The sequence below is a fragment of the Paramisgurnus dabryanus genome, chromosome 17, assembly GCF_030506205.2.
Source record: "Paramisgurnus dabryanus chromosome 17, PD_genome_1.1, whole genome shotgun sequence".
In the NCBI taxonomy this organism is placed as follows: Eukaryota; Metazoa; Chordata; class Actinopteri; order Cypriniformes; family Cobitidae; genus Paramisgurnus; species Paramisgurnus dabryanus.
The window spans coordinates 31,832,808-31,860,118 of NC_133353.1; the positions used below are offsets into that span (position 1 = coordinate 31,832,808).

General features: G+C 37.4%; 1 protein-coding gene across 1 annotated transcript in view; it reads right to left on the reverse strand.

The window, feature by feature from the left end:
* Positions 1-26,976, reverse strand: part of mdga2a (MAM domain containing glycosylphosphatidylinositol anchor 2a) — a 236,887-nt gene extending 209,911 nt beyond the window's left edge. Inside the window, exon 1 of the mRNA XM_065288298.2 lies at positions 26,161-26,976. Within this exon, the coding sequence (XP_065144370.1) occupies positions 26,161-26,233 (73 nt within the window). The 5' untranslated portion in view covers positions 26,234-26,976. The remainder of the gene's footprint in view (positions 1-26,160) is intronic.
* Between the last annotated feature and the right edge of the window lie 335 nt (positions 26,977-27,311).

The window sequence follows — 27,311 nt, forward strand, 5'->3', positions numbered from 1 at the left end:
TGTCAAAATAGGTGCCTGCTGCACACGCGTCAAAACCATTTATGATAAAAGAGACGCTCACGTTCTCAAAAAGACACTCCCTTAACACTAAACTCTGATTACGCACGAGATTATGCGAGTATCTGGCAAACCCGAGTGTCTCTTTTATCATAAACCCTTTAGACTGCAGCAGGCACTTATTTTGACAAGACACGTGATGCACACAGGTTCACTCGACGTGTCGAACACAAATTTTGAAATGACGAACCACACACATGATGGGCTACATACATGTTGTGACAAACCTCGAAAAAAGAAGTTACTCGCCCCCACTGGTCTACTTACCAACATCGTTGCCTGGGTTGCGTATGTGTGGGGCGTGTCTATCAAAAGAAGGTCCAGATTATATTGGGTTAGGGGCGTTTGTTTAGGTGATTTCTCAAATTCAGGGGCCACCAGTTTTATGGCATTTTATGAAATTTTAATTTATAATACATTCACTGTAATCAAACTGTAGAAAATAAGGCTACCAACCAGCTACCAAAATTCAAACTTTGAGATTGATTTATGTCATGAATTTTCTTTGAAGGTTCACAAAAATTATGGATTCTAAGAAAGGGGGGATGAAAAGTTTGAGAACCACCGTTTAAACTGTATTGAAGAAGTTCATGTCTGTTCTGAACTCTTGTATTGACTACATCAAATAATAAAAATACAATTTTAGTTTTGTAATAAAATTAAATATTTGTCAACAAAACTAATTTTGGCCACATTGGCTGCTACTGGAAGCTAGTCATTATAGTTGATAAAGTTTTAAATATGGATATTTTTCTTTAAAGTCCTTTTAATAACACTGCTGGAGCCGTGTGAATTACTTCTGTGAAGGATGGATGCACTTTTTTGGCTTAACTCATTTTTGCAACTTTTACAGTACATTCAACTGGTTTTGATCTGTCCTTCAAAGTCTTTCCAAAAGCTCTTTATCTAGTCAAGCGATTAGTGCTAATTTTAGCAAATTACTTTAAGGCTGCTGTGATCTTAGCCATACAGATATGAAAATCAATAACAGAGGTCAGCAAAACTGTAGACATTAGCTGGATGAGCAAAAAAAATTATCTTGGTTGTATAATCAAAAAAGCGACTGAATTCCATTTTCATTGATGTTTCTAACTGGAACTCTCATTAAATAGCACTACACACAACCATTACAAGACCTAGTGTAGACACGGTGTGCATTAAACAACATCCATCTTTGTGAAACCTCAGATAACACTTCCCCCTATTTATCTAGGGCTAGGCAGTTAATCTTAATTCACTACAGTTACATGAGGTACGAGGCACATTCATAATTTATAATCTAGGATCATTTACTTTGAAGTCACAGAAAACCCAATTACTAGTCTAAAGAAAACAACAAGATCATGACTATAAAAAATGGCGAAAAAACCTATATGGAAGAATTATTTATGAGGTGCATCACAAACGCAAATCTGCATGCGCACTATTGAAGTTACATGACATGCTGAAACATGCAAACATACTGTTTTTATTATTAAGTGTATATTATTCACATTTACAGTAAGTTTACAGGGACAGGCTACAGAACATTACAATGGCTGGCTTACTAAAAAGAATGGTACATAAGTAAATACTCAGAATTGAAAGAGATGTTATTCAACAAAGTCCAATTAGATACAAATTGTAATATGGATAATAAGTAGATTTAAGGATGCGGGAGAATCTAAAGGCAATCTGGACTCAACAATGATCATAATTGTATCAGTATCTTTGTTTAAAGACTAATGATGCTTTTCATTGAACATCTGGAACTATAAAACCCTTACATAAACCAACAATTAAAAACATGTGCGTGTAAGGTAGAGAGAAAGAAGACATTAACCTGCGAGACGTTAGTTTTTGTTGACGTTTGAATTGTTTTCAAACAGACGGAGCGTAGCTAACTCCTCCCCCTCCCTTCCGTGCTTTCAGGAACGCGCCCAACCCCGACACCCAAATCTTTTTTGTCGTTTATTGGCTGGAATACTTTGTTATGGTTTCTGTTTGTAGGTTTGGCCACTGTGTTGTTATTGCCGTTTTTGAAGCCTGGGCTGCCTGCAGAGATCGCGTTTTTTTACAGTTTGATCAGCGGACAGGCAGCAAGCAGATAGTGAGGAGATGTTTCCGGTATGTAACAAAAAATGTTTTATGATCTAAAACGCGTCAATTCACTTAGAGCACCTTTAATATGAATCACTGCATATAAATATAATATGTGATTGTATTGTAATCACACATTTTAATAACTTTGATGTCATAAGTAGACAGACATGCTCTGGACTTTATCTCGAGTCATGCTCATGTCAGTAAGCTGATCTGATACTTGATCATATCTTTCAAATCCCAAATATACAGATTAGTTTTTATCTAAAAAACATTACTGTGGCAGTCGTTGCCCGATGGTTAGAGAGTTGGGCTTGTAACCCAAAGGTCGCTAGTTCAGTCCTAACAGCTTTATACAGACTGTGAGTATGGGTTACCATACTTGACAATAACATCACTGTGTCACTATTACATTATTGTCAGATATTACATTTATCCTAAATTTTACTTAATAAAATAAAATGAAAATAAAATGAACTGCATGAAATGTCGACAGTCTTTGCATTTTCTAAATAGTGTACTACATCCCAGTGTTTCCCATAAGCTATACTAATGAGCGTATGTGCATTGACGCTCACATTGATGCATATAGGCTTAATGCATATATGTATTTTGAAATCTAAAAATGTAAACGAGGCTCAGATACAGTGCCGGTCCTAGATGCTGGGGGGCCCTAAGCAAAGCTTTGTGAGGGGCCCTCTGTCAGTGCATTCAGACCCTTATAGCATAGCACACATACATCTCGGAGACGTCTATTTGATGTCTGCGTTTACATCTGCAAGATGTCTTATTTAAATTGTTTTCTCATCTGCAATACGTCTGTGAGACGTCTCCTAAAAGATGTCATATAGACATATTGAAGATGTCTGCAAGACGTTTTTGATTTAGAATGTATGTAAAGCAGCTCTTTTCCTTTATAAGATGTTTTTACACACCAGATGTATTCCAGATCTCCAGATCTTTACCAGACATCTCACAGACGTACCTGTGCTATCTGGGTAAAACCCAGTCAATGTTGCTGTTAGTTAGTTGTTAACTAACCACATAGTGTATTATCTTATAGCTGTATAATATTCCCATATGCACATTACTTTGAAACCCTGACTGATAAACTTGCTGATTATAACATGAAACATGTATTTGCTGATAAGTTGTTTTGATTTAAAATGTGTTGTGAGAAGCACTAAAAAATTAACCTGATCTAAATGAATGTAATGAATCAAATTAAATTACATATAAATACATACTGTTAATACACAGGGGTTAAATTGGGATTTGTTATGTGGGGGGGGGGCTCTGTGGGGAGGGGTACTTCGAGGGGTAACATGTTTAATACTGATGACAGCAAAGCCACTGGTGTGTTTCAATGACATTCTGGACCTCTGATAGGATTTGATAAGTTTCAGCTTTAAAAGAGCATTTCACCCGTAGAAACATTAATCTTTATTGAAAGTGTTATATTTGTAGTCGAAATGTAACATACATTTAGAATTTGGTGCCTATTTTACAGAGAAAAGGGGTGTTTGTAGTCTCATTCCCTCAACAAAGACATTGCACTTCCTTCTTTCAATGATGCAAAATGATGATTTTTACATCATTGAAAGAAGGATGTGCAACACTGAAATCTGTATTTCTCCAGTCTCAGCGGCAACTGAGGAAATGATGCATGACCATTCAAAAACATGACTGGAGTTCTAACTATACAAAGCTTAATGCAAATGGGTGAAGTGTCCCTTTAAAGCTGTCACAGAGGTTGACCCCAAATATTTTAAAAATAGTGTCTGATTTTAAATATTGCAAATCTATGAGTTTGACACCCTATATCCATTTGTTGCACATGTCATTATGCACAACTGATCAAACTTTAAAGGAAGTTAAAAGAATCAATCTCCTTGAATAATTCTAGGCATAAGATGCCCAAAAAGACTCAATTAACAAGATTAGGTACAACACACAGTACTGTATCAGCAACACGTCTTAGAAATTAGCCATAGAGATTCCCTATGCTGGTCAGCAACTACAATCATATAGTTAGGTTTGATTTGTGTAATCAAAATACATTATTTTATTATCTATACAATGAGTTATATCCAGTGTTATCCAGTTAACATACTGTAATTAAACGAGTGACATATACTTTAATCCTTTACAAATTTCAAGTCTTCTATTAAGTTTTCTCGACGTGGGCACCATTCTTACCCCTCTCTCTCTCTCTCTCTCTCTCTCTCTCTCTCTCTCTCTCTCTCTCTCTCTCTCTCTCTCTCGTCAAATTATCCTGCACGAGAGCGCGTTCTTGAAGTTCAAAGGAAAAAGCGCGTGTTTTCGCGGCAATTGCGTCACCCAATTCGCGTCATCTGAATCGCCCCATGCTAGGACGCGTGTCTTTACATTGACTTAATCTGCTCGCGCAAATCCTTTATCTTGTTCCCTTGCTTCACGTTTTTTTCCCTTTATTCTGCTCCAGACGGATAGCTTTGTCTTTGTTTTAAATCAATGGTGGGCATATAATATGCGCATCGTTACCAAATCACTCTTCTGCGTCATGCACGCGGCCGTTTCTAAATTTGAAGGCTGCAACCTCCGGATCATGTCGCATATGCGCGCTGCATACGTCATCAAGCCTGATTTATTTAAGTTAAATAAGCATTTCATTTGCAAGTCATAAGCATAATATAACAATTAACCATTAACTAAGAATAATAGTCAACATTATAATTGTTAATATTCTAAAATACGTTTTTATGACGCATATGCAGCCTACAAATGTGACCTCTGAAGGCTGCAGCCTTCGGATTGAGAAACTGCCTGCATGTTGTCCGAGTACATATCAGTGATTTAAGAAATCATTAAGTATTTTTAAAAACCCGCACAAATTCGGAAGTTTGCAAATTATTTAAATTATAGCGTCTTGTTTTCATTAAACATAATAATAATTTTTCTTTGATATAATGGTTTTAAATAATTCTGAGATCAAGGGGGCCCTCTAGTGGTGCGGGGCCCTATGCAAATTGCGTACTTTGCGTATAGGAAAGACCGGCACTGCTCAGATATACGCTTCTTAACAAGCGTGCGTGTTCATAGGCGGCAATTTTCTTTTTCTCTGGCAGTGTTATCCATACATTGATTTGTTTGTGTGCGCCACAAAATCAACAATGGCCGCAACATTTAACGTTACGTTTTTATTTTCATTTAAAACGGCTTCATTTATTGTTGTACGCGCTCGGTGGTGCCTCTCTTGTGCACGCGCGCTCTCTCTCTTTCTCTGCGTGAAGCCCCTAGACAGCGCCTCTCATACATGACACTGAATGAAAGAATTAAAAGTTGGCTGTGTTTTGTACTTGCATTTTCACGTAAACGTCAGATGTTACTGGCAGAGAAGACGACTGATTCGAGTTTATCATGAAAGATTAGCAGTGTTTTTCCACACAAACAGGTTATGTGCTTGTGCGCGAGCTCTCTCTCCTATGCCCGCGCATGCCTTCTGTAGTAACTCTGTGTAATGGCAATTTTTTAATTTGCGCCGAATTGTGAGTTGTCATGCCACCGGGTTGAAGGTTGCTGCTGCCAGCACTTATTCAGCCCCACTCGCGTAATTTGCCGGCTTTAAAAATGTTAGCGCAAGACGCACGGGTTGCTTTTCAAAGCGCTCGCCTGTGAACACGAGTTTAGATTCAGATGCGTCTGTATTTGAGGGCGTTTGCCGCGCGTCTAGATGCGCGACATGATACTAACGGCCACTTAAATGAAAATGAGACAAATAATGAATGATCTATGAACAGTTACATCGTCTTTTGATAACAAAACTTATTTGATGCAAAACTCATCAGTTTATTTAAAACGTTTCATATGAATATAATGTTTTCTTAAGTAAAACAAGTCCATTCAATATTTGTTCTTTTATGACACAAGGTATTTGGCAATGTACATGATCCAAGTACTAAAAATTAAGATAAGGATTTTTTATTTTTCCTCCTGTTCCTCTGCATACTTGATAAATCTTGCTTGTGTATTGTATATCAGGAGTTTCTAAACTTTTTCAACCCAACAGGTAATCTCAAGACCCACCATTTTTAAAAAATAGAAATATAGGGGAAAACACAAACACATTTGTTCCCTTTTAGTAGCTTTTGAATATGTTTAATTGAATAATATAAAAATACCTTATCATAGGGCTGCAAGATTAGAGCAAAAATCATAATTGTTTACTGTATTTGCATTGATATGGAAATTATCTATTTAAAAAAATACAATGAATTGCAAGGATGCAGAAAACAGTTCACTATTGCACACTTATGTATTGGCTACTGAGGATTTAACTGTATTATTTTAATATAGTCAGTCATGAACTTAAGTGGGCCGGTCTAAGTCATGAAACTCCAGAGCTGAAAATGAGTCCCACTCCGGCCCTGGGTGGTTTCCATTAGCTTAAGCCAGAACTAGACCTTAGTTTAATTAGGAAATATAATTAGTTTAAACAAACATGCCTTACTAAAAACATTACTTATGTGCATTTTGAGGCCAAACTAAGGGCACTGATGTATTTTAAGATATGTCAGTGCAAGATGTTTTCAGTTTGGACAGCTCTTATATTTATTTTAGTCTAGGACTAGTCTAATCCCTGTCTGGGAAACTGTCCCCCATATATATCTGACAACAGAACAGATTATATGTGAAAATAGCATTCAGTTGTGTTAAAATACAATAAAACAAACAATAACTGTCAGATCAGACAGAGAGTAGAAAACAGATTATCCAACAGATTAAATAGCTAATCAAAAAAAGAACACTGTATTAATAATAAAAAATAGTCGTTAGACTAGTCGACTAATCGGAAAAATAATCGCTAGATTAGTCGACAGAAGAAATAGTCGTTAGTTGCAGCTCTAATGGAGACGCATCGTCCATTTGTTTAACAGTGGCTGTGACAACAAGTTCTGCCTAAAAATCTGCAGCGCCAAAGGGCGACACTTACATAATTTATCATTAACTTACATTATATTTGTCCCGAAACTGACTTCATCCTATGGTGCAAGATGCATTAATACTGCATTTAGTTCACCATTACTCAAACCCCCAAACAGTAAGTGCCACCACAGATAAACTTTAAGTCTGTGGGAAATACTGCATTCAACTGCATAATAAAAACATCTAGAATCAGGCCACAGCCAAATAGATTTAACCATTACTATTTGTAAACATGGCTTTGTAAACACTTACTGTTTTCACCTCTGACAAAATGTTAAATGCTCTCTCATTTCTAAGTCAAGCGATGAAAAGCATCTATTTGATTACATGCAAATGCAATTTTTATAAACACTCTCACTGTATTCCATTGGTTGGACAAACACAAACACTGTAAAATCTTAAAAATTGGGGGGTAAGCTTACCCTTTTTTAAAAGTAGGGGTGAGCAGGTTGATTGTGTAAAAAATGATTAATCTAACTTAAATATTTTTTAAAAGCCAAAGCGCGTTAAGTTGGGCCCTGCTCTCCCCTACACCTTTATACCTAAAGGATGCATATTATATTAGTACCTCAAAAGTACCTATTTGTGCTTCAAAGGTACACATCTCTACCTAAACTAGGATTATTTAAAGGGTATCATCCCTGTGACAGATTTTGTACCTTTTTCTGACAAGGCTTGTATACAACTGGAATAAAAACCTGACAACTACTGACTTACATTTGCTTTTGCATAGCTAGGACAGGAAAAAGTATTTTATCATCGACAAAACACTTCAGGTTTAAGCTCTGATGTTCTTCAACATTTGTCAGCATCTCAATAAGTCAGTCAGCCAGCTTGTAAAACTTTAATTAAGGAGAGCATCCCTATGCAAGTCACATTAACGCTCGCGGTAACCTGGGGCACATTGATATCTGATGCACTAACAAGAAAGGCAGACCCTGTGTAAAGGTTTTACAGATCAAATCCCTACTAAATATAGCATACGTGGCAAACAGTTCAAATCACCGTACATTTGGAGATATTTTTGGAGATATGTGCACAGCGGGACAGAAAATGTACATCTCAAAATGTCCAGGAATGGTAAAACCTCTTCAAATATCAACTCAACGCGGTGAACCATGAAATGAAGCGTGCCCACATTGCTTGTAGTAATGTGCACTACTTTATGTTCATTAACACTCGTTAACACTTATTAACACTCATTCCCACAAAATCTAAAGCTAATGACTTGATAAACGTGAGGGAAGTGCACTCCAGATAGAAAAACAATACTTTCTTCTGAGCTTCTAAGTCTGCCCTGCAGGTTCACGGATGCAGAACTGCAAAACTCGCTTATTTCCATAAATATTTAATGAGTTTAAACTACAAACCATTTTCCTTTAAAATACCACACAAAAGTCAGCGTGCGTACACGTTGTTGAGAGCACACAAACTTTTTTATAACAAAAAAGCTACAATCATTAGAAATCAATAAAGCACCACAGAAAGGTAAATTGCTCCGGATCTTTCCAAGCGCTTTTCATGAATAGCGAAAGAAAGAAATCAAGAAATAAATCCACATTCATTAGCTTGAAAAAAATAATAATACAAAAATAATAACAATTCTGCTATGATTCAAACTACTTTAACGTACACCGTGTGCCAAAAGGGAACACAGCTGTACGAGGATGTGTTTTTTGCGCAGGCCTCAGCAGGAAAAGCTTCCTGCTTTCCGTCCTAAGAGACCTTCACTGAAGCATTAACAATTTGAGGTCCAAGGTCTGGCTAAAGTTATTTCTTGCTGTTTTTTTGGTTGCTAGAACATTATGGCATCTACCCACATGGCAATTTGATGAAGACGTACAGTAACAAGCGGTTCATGCATAGTTCAGTGTTGTACTTGTCAACAAGCATGTACACCTGAAATAGGTCTGGCATCAGGACATGACATTTAAATAGATAATTAGATGTGGGAAACATTTCTAAGATTTGCTTCAGCCCTCGACTGGCTTACCTCACTGTTTCACCGTTCTCATAGTGAGACCAACATCATTCCTTCTATAGCTAAAGGAAAAGTTCAATGGAAAATTTAAATTATACCATAATTTACTCGCCATAGCATTATAACAGACTTTCTTTCTTAAGCTGAATAAAATCAGTGTTATATTAAGTAATATCCTAGCTCTTCCTAGCTTCGTAACGATGCATACACACGAGACGAAAGCGTTAACGCTTTACGGAAGGCTTGTCTGAAGTGTGGCCGCCAGCCAATCACAGTGGACGTAAGACATGCTCCGGTCTTCCATAAACGTAATTGGCTGGCTCTGCCTAGGTTATTTGCATTAGGCGATCCCATTGGTTGACACACGTGTTGCTGCTTGAAAAGTTGAAAAATATTCAACGTCTGCCGCGAGCAACCAGTGTTGGAGGTAACGCATTACAAGTAACGCGCATTACATAATAATATAACTTTTCTGAAGTAACAAGTAAAGTAACGCATTACTTTATAAATGTACACATTCATGTTTGAGTTACTTTTTAAAAAAAAGTTATGCGAGTTACTTTTCAGTTGAATGAATTAAATTTAAAAATAAAATAATGTACTGAATTATACTAAACATATTAACGTTGAATTACGCACTCTATGTGCCTGAGCGGGAATAGTTTGAGTCAGAAACGGAGATGGCAGGCCAGAGCTTATTAAAAAAACACCTGCAAGGCCTGAATGAGATCAAGCCTCAGCCAAGTACGAAAAAGTAACGCAAAAGTAACTTAAAAGTAACGTAAGCATTACTTTCCATGAAAAGTAGCTAAGTAACGCAATTAGTTACCTTTTTGACGAGTAACTTAATATTGTAATGCATTACTTTTAAAAGTAATTTTCCCCAACACTGCGAGCATCCGCACTAACGCGGCGCCGATGGATCCACAATTCAGTTTGGCAACACATGACATCACCCATTAAAAGTGAATGGGAAGCATTAACACTAACGTGTGAACCCTGAATGGTGGCCTAATTTTATTTAGCAATCAATTTGTTGTGTATTATGTGAACCTACAAATCAACATGGCAAGTTCAAATAACGTGGTGGGACGTTGATAACGCTGAATCTTAGTGGTTCTTCTATGTCTTGTGAATAGTCACGCATTAAGTCACGAAAAAAAAACGAACCAATAAGAAATAAACGTTAGCGACATACTGCTAACGTTAGCGACATACTGCTAACGTTAGCGTCATGAAACATAGCAGAGTTGTTATTATGTTTTAAGGTATGCTACTTGAGAGCTTGGATTTATTTCTTGATTTATTTTTTTCGCTATTCATTTTTAGGGAAATGAAAAGCATGTGGAAAAATCCAGACCAATTACTTACCGAGGTGTTTTATTGATTTAAGCTTTATTGTTATAGTAATAAAAAATGCTAGGTTAATCGAGCATGGGGTCAAAAAGGGATGACCTTTTAGTTGCAATTTAAACGGGTTGTTTCAACCTAAGATCTAGGGTTGTTTTTACTGGGTCGAAAATAACCCAGCATTTTTTCTAGTGTATTAATCGCTTTCACAAATGAATTATTCCCCACTAAAGTACACTAGTTAACATTTGAAGTGAATCAAAAAAGTTAATCAAAGTTGTCCTAAGACAAGAACTGGTATTGAACTTCAATGAAAGGTTTTCATTGTTTTCATGTTTGCATGCATACATGTTCGTTCATATTATTGTTTATCCTTATATAAGAGTATGAAATGCCGGTTTCACACCAGGAAATAAAACGTCACACAAAGATCGTTGGATTCGTTATCTAATTGGCTACACGTTCTGTCTATCAATATTTTCCATGAAGTCATTGGAGGAACGAACGAGTCAGATGACGTCACGATATTTGACAGCGCTGTTTGGATATTATGTATTATACTCCCGCCTACTTTTACAATCAAGTTTGACCGCTGGTTTTGAACACGAGTGTAATCTCATATACAAGTGTTAAGATGTAAATAGTCCTCAGATTGTATATTATATGAGATTACAAGACGTGCATGTGAAATCTGATGTAAACAATGGACAATATATCTATATTTCACGAATTATACGCATTTGTGGACAAAAATGGTCATTGGATGTAATTTATTGGAGAGTTTTTATGGGTTATTCACACATCTGAAACAGACTGGATTCGATTCGCAATCGTTATACCAACACAAAGGTAAGGAGTCCCTTTTATATTTTGCATGTTGTCATCTGGACTTCTGTAACAAAATACTATATTTATGATGCTAGAACATCTGTATCTCAAAACAGAGACCCGTAGACCTTTTAAACAATGTATAGTTATGTTAATATTATTATTGTTTGTAGACAGTAGGCTATATATATATTGTTAGCAGCGTTAAAAAAACTGACGTCTTTCCACCCCCGAGCTAGTGCGCGTCGAGAGGTTAAAGAATGTATGCTAGTAGGAATTCAAAACAATGAAAATGTCCAAGCATTTATATGATGTCTGTAATAATTATAATAACAATATAGATATACAGTGTAATTTTTTTTAAATATAATGAAAAAGGTTTTAATTTGTATCAGAATTATTTGGTCATTGGGACACCCTAGCTGAAACAAGTTTACAATATAACTCAGTACAAAATGTCATTATCTATGCTCAGCGATGAATAAGAATATGGGGATTTGGCACCTATTACATGCAATACGCTGAATAGAGTAGAGGTTTAGTGTCCAAAGTGCTAATTGACTCTTTAGCTGTTCTTCTCAAGGGAGGACACAGTTATTGTGAGTTATTGCGTTTGTTTTTATGCCCCTGTAGTGTCATTTTATGAGTCACTAATCTTGCCTTCCTTCCTGTTTTTGGACTTCACAGTGATTCACAAGAGAGGACAAGCTTTAGATTGATTCTTTATTCCCTTCAAATATACCTTCAGACCTGATTTTTCAGGTGTTTAATCAGTGTGTCTTATTTTGATTGGTTGATCAGCATTTTTATTGGTTGGAACCAAAAAACATGTGATGTCCATTCCAGTGGACGCAGGTCTGAAGGAATTAGAATAACAAAAAAAATGTCTTTATCTCAACTGTTTTCCCAAGACAATTACATGGAGATCTAGATCATAGTACTTGCTTTCTTAAACATGTTTTCTCTAGAGTTTTAAAAAATGGTCCCAACAGGGCAGCCGCAGTACCCTAGTATGTTAAGGTGACCAGACGTCCCCGTTTTCCGGGGACAGTCCCGTTTTTTGGTGTTCTGTCCCCGACTGGAGCTGTCCCCAGAAATGTCCCCGTTTTACAGCAGGTCCAAAACAACCAGCAAATACACTGAAAAAACCAATCAGCATAGCCTTTGTAGTACCAGACCGGGGGAATCGTGTAATGATTATTTTCACCAGCAGAGGGGGCCGCGAGCTACACTGATTTCTTACTTGCGCACCACTGGTTTAGCGAAGAAGATTTTACTTTGAGACACATGAGAAAGCGTTATCAAGTTATCATCAATCAAGTTATCATAAGATATGAAAACAGTCAAAGTTATAGGGGTTAAGGTACTAACTACTCATGTTAAATTAAAGTAATAAACAAATGAAGTGAACTGATCACAGCATGGACTGAGCATTTGTTTTGTGTAGGCTAAATATGTTTACATTTTGAATTATTCCTTCTGTTCATCTCGTTTACAATGGTATAAAATCAGCTGAAGTAGTACCTTAGGTTGTTTTCACATATGTTGGTGCGCACCGTGGTGCGGCCTCGGAGCGCACCAAAATACATTGTATCATTTTTCAGTTAGTGCGGTCCGTGTTCACATATATATATTTTTTACTGTACTCGAAATGCCGCACCGTACACCATGTGACAACGGTCAGCGCTGTCATTGGTCTCTGACAGCTCTTACCGTCTCATGATCACCCCCACGTTTCCACGACAACCAGCTTGACAGGGAGAGCGCAGCTATCAAGATGTGGAGATAAACATTGTACGTCTTTGCGAAGTTTCTTTGCTTTAACGCGAAATTGCGTAGCTGTTCTATTAAAGCCTTTCTCACGGAGCCGTTTGCTAAAAGCCCGTAATGTCACTATTTGTGTGTGGAGGACAGCTATGCATTTATAAAATCATCAGCTCAAACGTAAAGGAGACCGCGAATCTCTATGCAACGGACCAGGATTGGCTTGTTTGTTGTTAACCCACAATATAACACCCGGCTCACGTCACAACGAAAGCCCAGTGGCTCAAACATGTGGAGAACTTCCTGTATTTGGTTCGGCCCGAGGTCCAGCAGTGTTCACACCACAGGTGGGTCGCCCCAGAGTTCGGCAACAGCCGCTCCGAGACCACCTGTTTAGAGCGGTCTCGGAGCGGTCGTTTAGTGCGCACCCGAGTGCGGCTGTTGTGTTCACACTGACCCAAACGCACCGTACTCGGAGCGACACGTCATTTGGGCCGACCTAAACAGTGTATATGTGAAAACACCCTTAGTAGTGCCTAGTAGTAAGACTCTCTTACTTAATCTTCTTCTCTTGTTTTTAGTACAAATATTAAAAGAAATCTTAAAACAGGATTCATTTCCTTGATGAGCAAAATGATCTTAGAAAATAAGTCTAGTTTTTAGACCAAAAATATAAAGTTTGTGCTTAAAACAAGCAAACAAATCTTACCTCATTGCCACATTTTTTGCTTGTTTTAAAGGATAAGTCCATTTTCTTAAAAAAAATCCAGATAATTTACTCACCACCATGTCATCTAAAATGTTGATGTCTTCCTTTGTTAAGTCGAGAAAACAATTTGTTTTTTGAGGAAAACATTCCAGGATTTTTCTCATTTTAATGGACTTTAATGGACCCTAACACTTATTAGTTTTAATGCAGTTTAAAATTGCAGTTTTAAAAGGACTCTAAACGATCTCAAACGAGTCATAAGGGTCTTATCTAGCGAAACGATTGTCATTTTTGCAAGAAAAAATAAAAAATATGCACTTTTAAACCACAACTTCTTGTCTTCAACCAGTCCTGTGACGCACCAGTGCGACCTCAAGTAATTGCGTAATGACGTGGAAAGGTCACGTGTTACATATATGAAACGCACTTTTGCGGACCATTTTAAACAATAAACTGACACAAAGACATTAATTAGTATCATTCCACGGTCCTCTTTCTCCACACTTGTAAACACTGGGGCGTAGTTTCGCATGCGTCATCCGTGACCTCTTGACGCGATGACGTAGTTACGTGAGGTCGCGCTGGCACATCACAGAACCGGATATAGATGAGAAGTTGTGGTTTAAAAGTGCATATTTTTATATGCCAAAAATGACAATCGTTTCGCTAGATAAGACCCTTATGCCTCATTTGAGATCGTTTAGAGCCCTTTGAAACTGCAATTTTAAATTACATTAAAACTAATAAGTGTTGGGCTCCATTAAAGTCCATTAAATTGAGAAAAATCCTGAAATGTTTTCCTCAAAAAACATAATTTCTTCTCAACTGAACAAAGAAAGACATTAACATTTTTTTGTCTTAAAGCTAGATTTTTTTCTTAGGGGATTGTGCTTATAGGAAAATGCATCTTGATTTAAGAATTTTTAGATATTTGTACTGAAAACAAGACAAAAATACAAAATAAGAAAGTAATTTTTGCAGAAAACGTTTTGTCTACATTTTTTAATTCATAGATAACAACAAAATAGATTTTAAGGATATTTTAATTTAAAAAATCTGGTCACCTTATAGTATGTACCATTTAGGTACAGACATGTATGCATTTGGTACAGTTTGTACATCTGAGATATAAATATGAAAGTTGTACTCTTATGAAAGGGTACTGCCCTACAGTAGTGACAGCAACTGTAGGGACCATTTTTTGACTGTGTACCTACAGTAAGATCTCAATCACATTTAAATGTATAAATCCATGTAAATAGGACCATTTACATCCTATTATTAACCTCTTCCTGTTAGAACTGTATTATTTTTGGCTGCATGAGCAATGATGACTTCATTCAAAACAGCAGAAGGTGCTGTAATCCATTATATGGTTAGTCATCCACAGTAATAGAATCAAAACCTGCAGGTAGCCGAAACCCACTATGTAATAAACACATAACACATTTTTTTTAACAAAATCTTGCAGTGCTGTGTGGACTACATAAGCCCTACTGGCTTTCCACACAACCGGATCTGTCATGCTTGGAAACTTGAATGGAAAGCCTACTGAAGCCTTGCAAAATCGAGAGCAGGACAGCCGAGCATTAAAAAAATGAAAAACAAACATCAGACTTTTAGACAAGAAGTCACAGTTAGAGGCTAGTGCATAGTTAAAAATGACAGTATGCATATACAGGTAAATTGTCATTTTCTTTTATGGTTTATGGAGCCTGACACACTAACTGTGTTAGGAGTGATGGCTTAATAAATAATTCAAAGAAAGATGTATCTACTTGACACGTTAACAGTAATGCTTTACAACTGGAATGTGTTTTGTTCATGCCAAACTTGACTTTTGATTGTGTGTATATACTGTAGATGAGGTAAAATTATTCTTAACAGTACAATAAGGAGAATAAGATCTATGTGGAATGCACTATACATATGCCATAACATAATACTAATGACAAGTCCCTGTAAACCGGAAGACTTGGCGTTGTGAATTCAGTGCATCTTAGTTTGCAGCACTTGGACCTCGGGCGCAGTAATATTTGAGCGAGAGGGGGATTAGTCAGGAGTGATGATGTTACTGCGCGCCGAGGTAGAAGTGCTGCACACTGCTCTTCCGCAATACGATATAGTTATCTGCTTAAAAAATTGCCACGTTTTATTTTGTGCTAGCATACTTACTCATGTTACTCCTCATGTAACAGTATTTAAATTGGAAAAACATGGAAGTGTTTGGTGGCTTCTAAATTCATCCCTGTTTGGATCCTAAAGAATGAATGAGGCTAGGCTAAATGCTAACACATTCACAACACGCTGTACAAAGATTAAGTGCACGCATTAAAAAAAAGATAGGTATGTATTAATTTGTATAATTTGAGGTAAAAACATAGTAAAATATTGAAAAACGGTGGTGTTTTCCTTTAAGCCTCCCACCCTTCGACGACTCAGAGCGGCAACGTGTCATAAAAAAGCATCTTGAGTATTCTACAACTCTTGTTTTTCATACGTCTGTTAAATTGCTGCTTGTAAAAGGCGTGAATAATTTAGAGCAGAAACCAGGAGAACTGAGAATGGCCCTTTCACTATGGTCAGTACAATCGTGAGAAAACTGTTGCAGGCAATTGTTGAGATTTGTTTAACACCTGAGTCATAATGCATATAAAACGCAACTTTCAACTCCCCACTCCCTCAAATATATTTCCATTTAGCAAAGTCCAATGTTACATAAAAATATGCTGTCAATAGCATGATCGCCGAGTCTTTTAAAAATCTAGCATTCATTATACTGGGACACATCCCTCTGTATTAAATGATCATTAACCTAATTCATTAAAATCAGTAGTGATGTCTAACCTAATGTACTGTGAAACTAAAGCAGTCTGCTGTGTTTAGATAAAACAGCATGCATTTCATAATCTGCTTGTGTTGGGATAAAGTAAATCTTTTATGTAAAAAAATCAAGAAGCTACAGAAAATCTAAATATTAGCAGGGATTAATACTGGAGACTGGAGAATAAATCAATTTAGCTAAAAAAAGTCACGGTGTAAGCTAACTAAGTGTAGTGTCCGTGTAGAGTGCATAATCGCCTGCAATAAATGAAGAGACTGCATATGAAGCCGTTAGCCATGGGTAAATATATTCAAATACAAGAAAACATCAATACAACTTAACTTCTTAAGATCCGAGCTTTGGTTTGTCTTTTTTTAGGGTTCCCACACCTTAGTTAACTTCAAATTCAATGACCTTTCAAAGACTTTCCAGGTCCAATACCCTCAAATTCAAGGACTAAATGTGGGGACACATTTTAAGTGAGAGCAAGGTTACATTGTTTTACCTTTAAAAATACATTGTTACAGTTCCCTTTCGAGGGAACTCGCGCTGCGTCACTGCGGTAACACTTTGGGGACACCTCCAAGGGTAAGTGCGTCTGAATGTGTAAATCAAATTCAACCAATGGTGAGGCTTAACGACAAAGACAGGGTGACGCGGGAGCCATGAAGTATATCGCTATCTGAAATATTGTCAAAGACGGCGTTACAAGGACGCAGGAAGTATGGCAAGGGAGACGCAGCGTCTCGTTCCCTTCTTAGGGAACAACAGTTACATACGTAACCCGAGACGTTTCATGTGTGAAACATAACTATGCAAAAAAGCTTTTTGGTATGAATCAACATTCGCATACAGAAGATAAAAGCATTTAAAGCGAACAGTTTATCACGTGTGCTGGAAAGGCTAGAAATTTAATGATATCCTACACTACACAGGGAATAGTATGGATTTTTTCCCAGAAAACTTCTTGCATAAAATATTTTCAAGCACTTTCAATGACCTGTCTCTATGTATGTTTATTTTCAAAAAATTCCCAGGGCCTTGAATTATTTCCCCCAGATTCACAAACTTTCAAGGATTTCAATGACCCGGGGGAACCCTGTTTTTTTTTTCAGATTGCTTCCAGCTATTTTGGGGTTAGGAAGAACAAATAAATATAATAACTAAATATTTTTGTTTGAATGTAAGGGACCAAGCAGCCAGAGGCAAAAAGAACACAGGTTTTCCAAACAAAGAAGGTTTATTTTAAGGTCAAACCCATAAAAAATAGCAAATTAAATTTGAATAAAGAAATTCAAATCTGTGCTAACATAAACTAAGCAAACAAACTTAACACAAGAGTTCTAACCTGAACAAAAAAACCCACTCAAATGACACATGAGGGAACTTATATACACACCGGACTAGTCCATTACACACACACAGGGGATAACACAAAACACAATTTAAATAGATTTAAATAAATCAATTTTTACAAAAAATGTAAACCAATCAAATATGTTAAATAACACAATTCAAAGTATGTTATCAAATTAGACCATTGGCCAATATACAAATTATATCAGACAAAACAAACCATCATACATTCCCCCCCAGCTAATTTCAAACATGGAATACTCCAGGAACTTAAAAGACGGTTGTTGTTGCCAGCCGGTCCTCTATAGACACTGACTTCCACAGGCATTCCACACCATAGATATGTATAAAGGCTAGATGGCTCGCCCGCCCTGCTGGCCAATTGAGTGGAACGTCTGCATTTTGGCGGCCATCTTAGGACAGGGCGCTCGCTCACTCCTAGCATTGAGTTTTAATGATGCAGGTACTTTTAAATGACCATAACTTGCTTAATTTTTTACCGATTTTCAAACGGTTTGGTTTATTATAAACGTCAAAGATGTAACTATGACACTGCATACCTATACTAAAAATAAATAAAAATTTCATGAAACATGTTAAAGCATCCAGAATTATAGCCACGTTAATAACGTTTGTAAAAAAACAAACCGTTTGAAAATCGGTAGAAAATTGAGCAAGTTATGGTCATTTAAAAGTACCTTTACCATTAAACTCAATGCTACGAGTGAGCGAGCGTCCTGTCGTAAGATGGCCGCCAGGTGATGCCATTAGGGACTCAGCGGTAAGCCATCTAGCCTTTATACATATCTATGTTCCACACAGCACTAAGCAGCGACAAGTCCCCACTCCTCATACAGGTAACTTGAACTCAAAGAAATAAATATTAGCAAAAAGGAAATAAACCACTAACTAGAAAGTGTGCACCCAAACTAGTTGGTGGTAAGAAAGAATGCAAATGAAAAATAAACTTAAACAAAACAACTGTGTCTGTCATTTTCATTTATGGTCCTATAATATGAAGTGATCTGTAACAAATATTGCATTAAATACTAAAGGAACAAATTATGTAAACAGAAATGTGAATGTAATGTCATGTAGTTACCGCTCTAATGTGTGGCTGCATCAATGGCCATCACATTGAACATGAAGCAAAGTAATGTCCACGTTTGTCTACAACAGGTTGCAGTTACAAAGATTTAAGTATTATGGTGCACTGCAAACAACAAAAAACATTGATGTGACGTATGTCAATCGGTTTCCATTCAAGTCAATGTATGTATTTCCACTGACTGCGTTCCGAATCCGTCACAGCTCCGGCCATCCGCAGCCCTCCGGCACAAAAAAACGCAGAGCTTCTATTTTTGACGGATGCAGGACATCTCCGCAAGAAGGAGCCATGACTTTATCGCGTGATCATACCTGAATTCACGAGAACTCGTGTTTTGTTATTAAATCTTTGCAATACAAACATTACAAACACACACAAATAAAGTCATTAACTCTTTCACCGCCAGCGTTTTTAAAAAAAAGTTGCCAGCCAGCGCCAGCGTTTTTCATGATTTTCACCAAAGTTTAATGCCTTCCAGAAAATGTTCTTCTTTAAATATATAAACATACAATATACCAAATGAAAGAACAGACCCTCTGCTTTCAAACAAAAAAAAACCGTTTCATCCTACCTTTAGTGGTTCTTTTGCAATCAGCTTTTGAATATGGGTAGGTTTTTGCAAAAACACCATATTTTGAGCAAAAAGCAGAGATATTTCCATTTTTGTGACGGACTTTTCATAGAGATCCGATTCAGAGCGATCTTTAAAACAGACACGGACATGCAGCAGCTTGCCATAGGGCAATACTTCCGTTTTTAAAAAGTTGCGGAAGGGCGCCACCTGGTGGATAATAGCGGTATTGCGGAAAGACGGAAAATCTCGTCATTGGCGGGGAAGCGTTTTCTCTTAATTGACGAGATATCTCGTCAATGGCGGGGAAAGAGTTAATATAAAAAAAAACAAATAATAGACAGGCACAGAGCCAGGGGGAGTTTCAAATAAATACATTAAAGATAGATCATATATAAATGTTTTAGCAGCCTTCTTATTTTTTGAATTTTGGATGGATTTGATGTACTGCTCTGTCTACGCGAGATCTCGTGTTGTGATCTGGGCTGGTTTGTAAAAACGTCATAATTCAACGGCATAATGGGCAGAGACAGAACTAGGTATCGCGTGATCATCACGTGAATTTGCGAGACCTCATGGGTCCTCGTTACTTCAGCACGGAGCCCCTCTGCAACAAAAACGGAACTGGTGGGTATTGGCGGACGGCAGAGTGCGGAGCCGTAACCCAGCGGAGCTGATCTGCAGCCGCTCCGCAGTCGGTGGAAATCCGGGGTTAGGAGGTTAAAATAAAAACACAATGACATTAGATCCAACAGTGCAACAACAGTTGTAGGTCTGTTGCGATAATGACTATAACGACTTATCGCACGATGAGTGAACATGAGGTAATATATTGCCATAGTGTTTACATGTCTGTTTGTTTGCATAAGAAATAGATGTCATTAGCATTTTAGCCGATCGCGATTGCCTCTGCCATTTCTGTCTACTGTCTGTCTCTGAAAAGGTGATACATGGAGCTCAGGGTCCACATGTGTGCGCGGACAGTGACAGGTGAAGAGAAAGTATTACTCAAACCGAAATTTAAAGGACAAGTTCGGTATTTTAGACTTAAAGCCCTGTTTTCAGATTGTTTATGGTGAAATAGAATGGTTTTGACTGAAATTTCGACATTTTCGGCTGCCCTGAGAATTTTCGCGTGTTTGTGTTTCATCTCCTACCTTTACAATGGGTTTAATGGTGCACTGGAACAATCCTTCCTAAAATGCATTAAACTTTTGTTTACAAAGACGTGAAACTCACCGAGTGGTCAGGGGTGTTCACTGGTATGCTCACACAAAAATCGCTCCAAAAGACGCATTCCAACAGGTTTTATCGTAGTTTTTACCAACTCCATTGACATGTATTAGATGTGCTGTGAGGTACGGTATTACTCCGCGCCGGGAACTTTGTTTCTATTCTTGCAATTGGCAATGGCGGATTAGCGCCACCACCTGGGCTGGAGTGTTTATTATTCAAGCTCTAAGCGGAAGAATGTACGGGTGTGAGGCGTTTGGGAAAATAGGTCCACAAGTTAACAACGAATGCTAAAACAGCTGTTGGAAAGCATCTTTTGCAGCGATTTTTGTGTGAGCATATCAGTGAACACCCCTGACCACTCGGTGAGTTTCACGTCTTTGTAAACGAAAGTTTAATGCATTTTAGGAAGGATTGTTCCAGTGCACCATTAAACCCATTGTAGAGGTCTGAGCTGAAACACAAACACGCGAAAATTCTCAGGGCAGCCGAAAATGTCGAAATTTCAGTCAAAACCATTCTATTTCATCATAAACAATCTGAAAACAGGGCTTTAAGTCTAAAATACCGAACTTGTCCTTTAAGGTTTTTGGTGAATACATACAGTTTGAAAGAATAAATCCGACTGGAATTGGTTTCAAAGCTGCAGCCCCCATCTACGACGTGAATGAGAGGAAATTAACGTAAACAAGCCAGCATGTCTATACTCTGTTAAAAAAACCAAGGCAATGAAAAGAGCTATACAAATACACTGAAAAAATGTATTCATTCAATTTACTCATTTTTTTAAGGTAAGTGGTTGCAATCAATTTATTTAAGCTACATTTAAACAAAAAAGATTAGTAAAGTAAAATAAAATAAAAAACTTTTGTTTAAATGTAGCTTAAATAAATTGATTGCAACCACTTACCTTAAAAAAATTGAGTAAATTGAATGAATCATTTTTTTCAGTGAGTCTACAAATGGTATCTCAAACATACCATAACATCCAGTGTTTACATGTGAGGTGTAGCTATTATAAATGTGACTGTGCGTAATGGCGTATACTCACAGAGTAATACTCGACTAAAGCAATAAACGCTGTAAAGCTGGGAATTACACTTAACAATTAGTACCTGTTTAAAATTTTAATGCATATTTTATAATATTTATTTATGTTTTAAATATTTAGAATATTATTTTTTTCTTACATTGCAATTTCATCTTAATATTCTTAAAAATCAGTCATGTTATTAGAAAGGATGTACTGTAATCAGTGACATAAAATGGTCTCATAAAGACAATACTATCGGCTATCGACATTATTTCTGGGGCAATTAACTAACTTATGAAAAGTAGACAAGCCTAAACAGTTGTACTGCATTACATGAACGAAAAGCATATTGACCTTGTAGATGTCTCGCTTTTGGAGGCCTCTTTCTCATTTCAGCCTAAGTGGCCTGTTGGGATGTCGTAATATAGTGCATTAGTCTATCTCTTTGTACTATAAACTATATCTTTATCTATAGGGACAGCAAGATTATATATCAACCCAGTGCAGCCTTACCCTTATCATAGTTGACTGAATTGTAATTCCTATTGATTAGAAAGGACAGTGCCAGAATTTTTAAATATAGCATCTCTATTCACCAATACATAACTAGGGCCCACTTAAAGAGATAGTTCTCTCCAGAATGAAACTTTTGTCATTAATTTCTCACCCCCATCATGTTTTACACCAGTAAGACCTTTGTTTATCTTCAAAACACAATTTAAGATATTTTTTATGAAATCTGAGAGCTTTCTGACCCCTGATAGACAGCAACGCCTAGGTTCAAGGCCAAGTAAAGACGTTATTAAAATAGTTTATTCACAAAATGTATTCAAAAACATTTTATCTACTCCGTTTCAGTCTCTGATGCACGTTCACGTGTGTTGTGAACTCTGACCATGCGCACATAGACATAATTAATGTCTAGAGGGGTCACCTAGCATTTTGGTCTGTTCCTGCAATACGTGTTGTGCTGTTTTGCATTGAAACCGCACCTCCCCTATTCATAGCAAAAAAAAATTGACATTACAAGTTTTGGTTTTGCTTAAAGGGATAGGTTATCCAAAAATTGGTTTGGGTGAAATATCCCTTTAACATAAGGATGAAAGAGACAGAAAGAAAAAATTGTCATTGGAAAACCAAGAGCACCAAGCATTTTTTAATCCTGATTTAAAGGGCCCATATTATTCAAAATCCACTTTTGCAAGGTGTTTGGACATAAATGTGTGTTGGCAGTGTGTGAACACAACCACCCAACAATGCAAAAATCCACCCACTGCTCCTTTTTTAATCCACATTAAACTAAAGCAATCCCATCAGACATGATGTTTTGATTGTCTTGTTAATGTGATGTCACACTAACAAAGCCACAGGACTGGTTAATTTTACCCAAAAGACTTTCTAAATGTGTTTGTTAGCACGTTGTAGCATTAATGCGGCTATAGATACTATTTTCCCAGACTGTATTCACAAGAATCAAATCTATTTTTAATCGAAAGCAGTAGCAAATTTACATTTAAAGGTACACACATGAAAACTGCACTTTTTTGCTCCTGCCCAAGATTTCAAATGACATCATACAAACAATTTTTTTTTTCTTTTTCACATTTAAGGGGAACATTTTCATTACCGCAACATGTCCATGACTGGATTTGGGTTCTTTGACATGGAATATATAATTAAAATTTAAAATAATTATAAGCTTCAGTGCATGTTATACTATAAACATTTACATTAAAGAAACATGTGGTATTTGGTGATCATTGGTAAATGTAGAGACAATAATAAGGAATATAAATGTGTCCAAGAATTTTGTCATCCTCCGCAACAATTTTCAATCATTGTTTAAGCCCTCAAGGAACTAACATTTAAAAAAATTGTTGAAATGGACATAATTGACTGTGACACTCAACAAAAGTTGAAATTTTGTTTGTTTGTTACTGAAACATGAGTTTGTAAATGCATATATTTAATGTAATGTCATGTTGCGGTAATGATCATTTTTGATAATGATAATCTAAACAATGAAAATAATTCTATAGGAAAAAAAAATTAATCCTCTTAAAATAATAGTTATAGTAAGTTCAGACCTTAATCTTATATGTGCAAAAAAAAAAATGGCTTCAAGGGCTTTTTTAAAAATCTGATGCTGGACACCAAGTCTGGATCTCGTGAGAATCACCCATATCTGAGACTTATACAGGTACACCTCTTAAGATTGGTGCTTTAATTTGAAGGTACCAACGTTAAATTTGATAAGAAGCTACAACAAAATTATACAGTACCACATTTGGAAGTAATGAAACCTGGTAAAATGCACTGTATTACTCTATTACATACTACTATAGTGCTAGTGTATTGATGATCTATGGTTCTTCAAATTAAATATTCATTCATTGCGGGGGCTGATTCTGTACAGGTCTCGACGTCTCGTAAAGAGTTGCTACCAATCGGTTCAATGTTCACAGGTCTATCATGGTTCACTGTAGAGTATGCAAGAAATTAAAGGGGCATGTACCCACCTCCTTGTCATAGCAATGAAGTACAACCCACAATACTCCCACGTTTACACAGATCATTACACTGGAATTAAAGCAATGCAATGTCTGAATGTAATGCCAGCCAACACACTGTTAAACACGCGCATAATCACACAACTTGACCACTGAATGTCAACGGCTGGAAATATCACAGACCCCAGAATATAACACGAGTAAGTAACAGTTAGGGCTGCGGGATAGAAATACCGCAAATGTGCATATCGCGATAGTTTGCAATAACTAAATGATACTTCGAAAAGTAAGTGCAGCCAAAGCTTTAGGTCGATGCAGGTAGCACAAGACTTACGATACAGAGAGTAATGATGCTTTTTAGCATTTAAATATGTTTTATAATTGAAATTGACTTGGCAAACAGAATCACATATCACATTATTAGCAAGTTATCGCACATCAATTTTTTCTTTAAGATTGTGCACTCTTAATAACAGTAACAAGTGTTTTTTGTGCCATCATTGCCTATATGACAACTATGTATGTACACTGTTGGAAAAAAATGGTCCAAAAATGGTCCCTAGCTGTCTTATTGGGACATATTTAAAAGGTACTGCCCCAGTTACAGCTGGGAGTGGGGACCATTTTCTTCTGAAAACAGTACATATCTAAGTCACCTACTGTATGTGAAGACATAATCTTAAGTTTGAAAATTTTTAGATAATTGTAGATCACTGAAGAATGTGTCAATGGCTTTTGCTGACTGTCCATAACATAAATGGATGCATGTGTGCACTTTAATTGTTCAAAGATCAAAAACAAGGGACCTATTCTGGTCTTATCCTTGGGTCCAACTGTTTGCATCCAACCTGTAGCACAAATCTGGTGAAGTTGCATGCACTGGTTTATGGTTCCAAACTGCTTTTCATTAACCAACAATAAATCTGCCCTTGTAATCCAAGTGACGTCGGTTAAAATAGGTCTACAGTACAATGCTTATAGCCTTCATCCTATTATGAGCAACCCTTTGTAATATTCTGCAGCAGACATCTAAGGAAGCGTTTCCATGGAGGCTCCTATGACAGAATGAATGGCTGACATGTGCAGCTTAACCTACATACAATTCTGTCAAAAGGAATTCAGTCAACTCAAATCATTTCTAATGTTTTGCCAATCACACAACACCAAGACAAAATGGGCTCATTTTTTTCTACTTTTCACATTAAAACATAAGCCACTTTTTCAATAAAGACATTTGATTTGATGCTAGCAGCAAAATATGTTTAAGTCAAATCTGAGTGGGCACATGTCCTTAAGCATGTGAATAAAAGATGACATTGACAACCCCAGGCCTATGTAAGAATATACTTTGAGCAGGCCACAGTTAACTGATTCAACAATGTAGTGATTCTGCAAAATAGCTGTTAATTATTCATTACAAGATTATAACATTTAACAGGCAATTGGCGCAAAAGCCATACATTTTAAACATTTACGCATTTGGCACGGTTTTATCCAAAAAGACTTGCAGTGCATTACAAGGTAGGCTACACATTTTGTCATTATGTGGCATTAAACGCTGCCCACAAATACACTATAAATGCACAATGTGGCCACAGCTGATTACTGATGCCCACTGCACCTGTAACGCAGGAGCTGTCACTTGACATGCGAGCTATATACGGGCCTGCATCACACTGGGCATCATTCAAAAATAAATATTCACATCCACATCCCTCATCCATTTTCACAAGGTCACGAAAGCTCCGTAAAGACTATTGCACGTAGCTGCTACGTCTGTTTATCTTACCGTAAACTCCCTGGCACAAAACGCCTTCAAATAGTACGGCCAATAACCACAGGAGACCAAAGATAATATCCATCTTCAAGTTAGTCAGAACATATCCAGCTCCGTGGCGACCGGTTCCTCAGGCGGCGGACACTTGACGACAACGCGTGCAGTCTAATCTCCCACCTTGCGTGACCGTGGCAAATATCATCAAGGAAGAAGTGAAGAAGTGTCCGTTTCGGATATATCAATGGTCATTTTTTTTCCTTTGCATTTTTTTAGAGATTGGTCTAGCAAAGCCTCAGAGTCGGTTTCCTTCTCACACCGTCGCCGGCATTACCGACTCGATATGCTGGCTGAAGTAAATGACAGCGCCATGGGAAACACGCGCACTATTAATCGGAGTCCGGTAACGCGCGCTGGTATCCACCTCTTCTTCTTCTTCGACGTTCCCAAAAGATAACACTGCGGATTTTAATGCGAACGATAATCTCTCATTCTTTCAAAATGACAGAATGCCAGTGAGACAGAAAGGCACGCCGAAAAGGTATCCTTGATGCTGAAGGCGTCGGACGAGCGACGCTCCTATAGTAACGCTATGAATCTTCGTCCTCGCGCCGTGAGGGATTAAAAATAAACGATGAATTCGTTATTTCATAACGGCGTGCCTTTCATAAGAGCCTCGCGCCAGCGTTACTTCTCGGAAGTGTCCAGCGGATGACACGCACAGATGTGTCACGATTCCTATTTTCAGCGTCATTTAGACTGGATGAAATGTAAAGGGTGGTCGGGCACGCTGCGCCATACGTACTGCGCTGGAACGCTGGAGCCCAGCTGGCTGACTACGTCAAAGAGCGCGTGAGTGAGCGAGCGAGGGCGCGCGCGCGCCGGTCTCATTTGTATGAGAAGCACTCACGCGCTGAGAACGTTCGCAGCAGAGCAACGTGAACTTCATTATAAATTAAAGGACGCTAGTTCAAGCGCAATACATGCTTTTAGGTGCTCGTTCGTGTGTTTTGTCGTTTAAGATCACATGCACGTTATTTCGGCGCGCATCCTTGTATTTCGAGGCCTCGGTCGAGTTTATTAAATTTGCATTTATCTTTTTTGTGCATCCTCATTCAAAGCAGCGCGCTGACTATTGCATTCAATGGTGTTGCATAAGATTAATC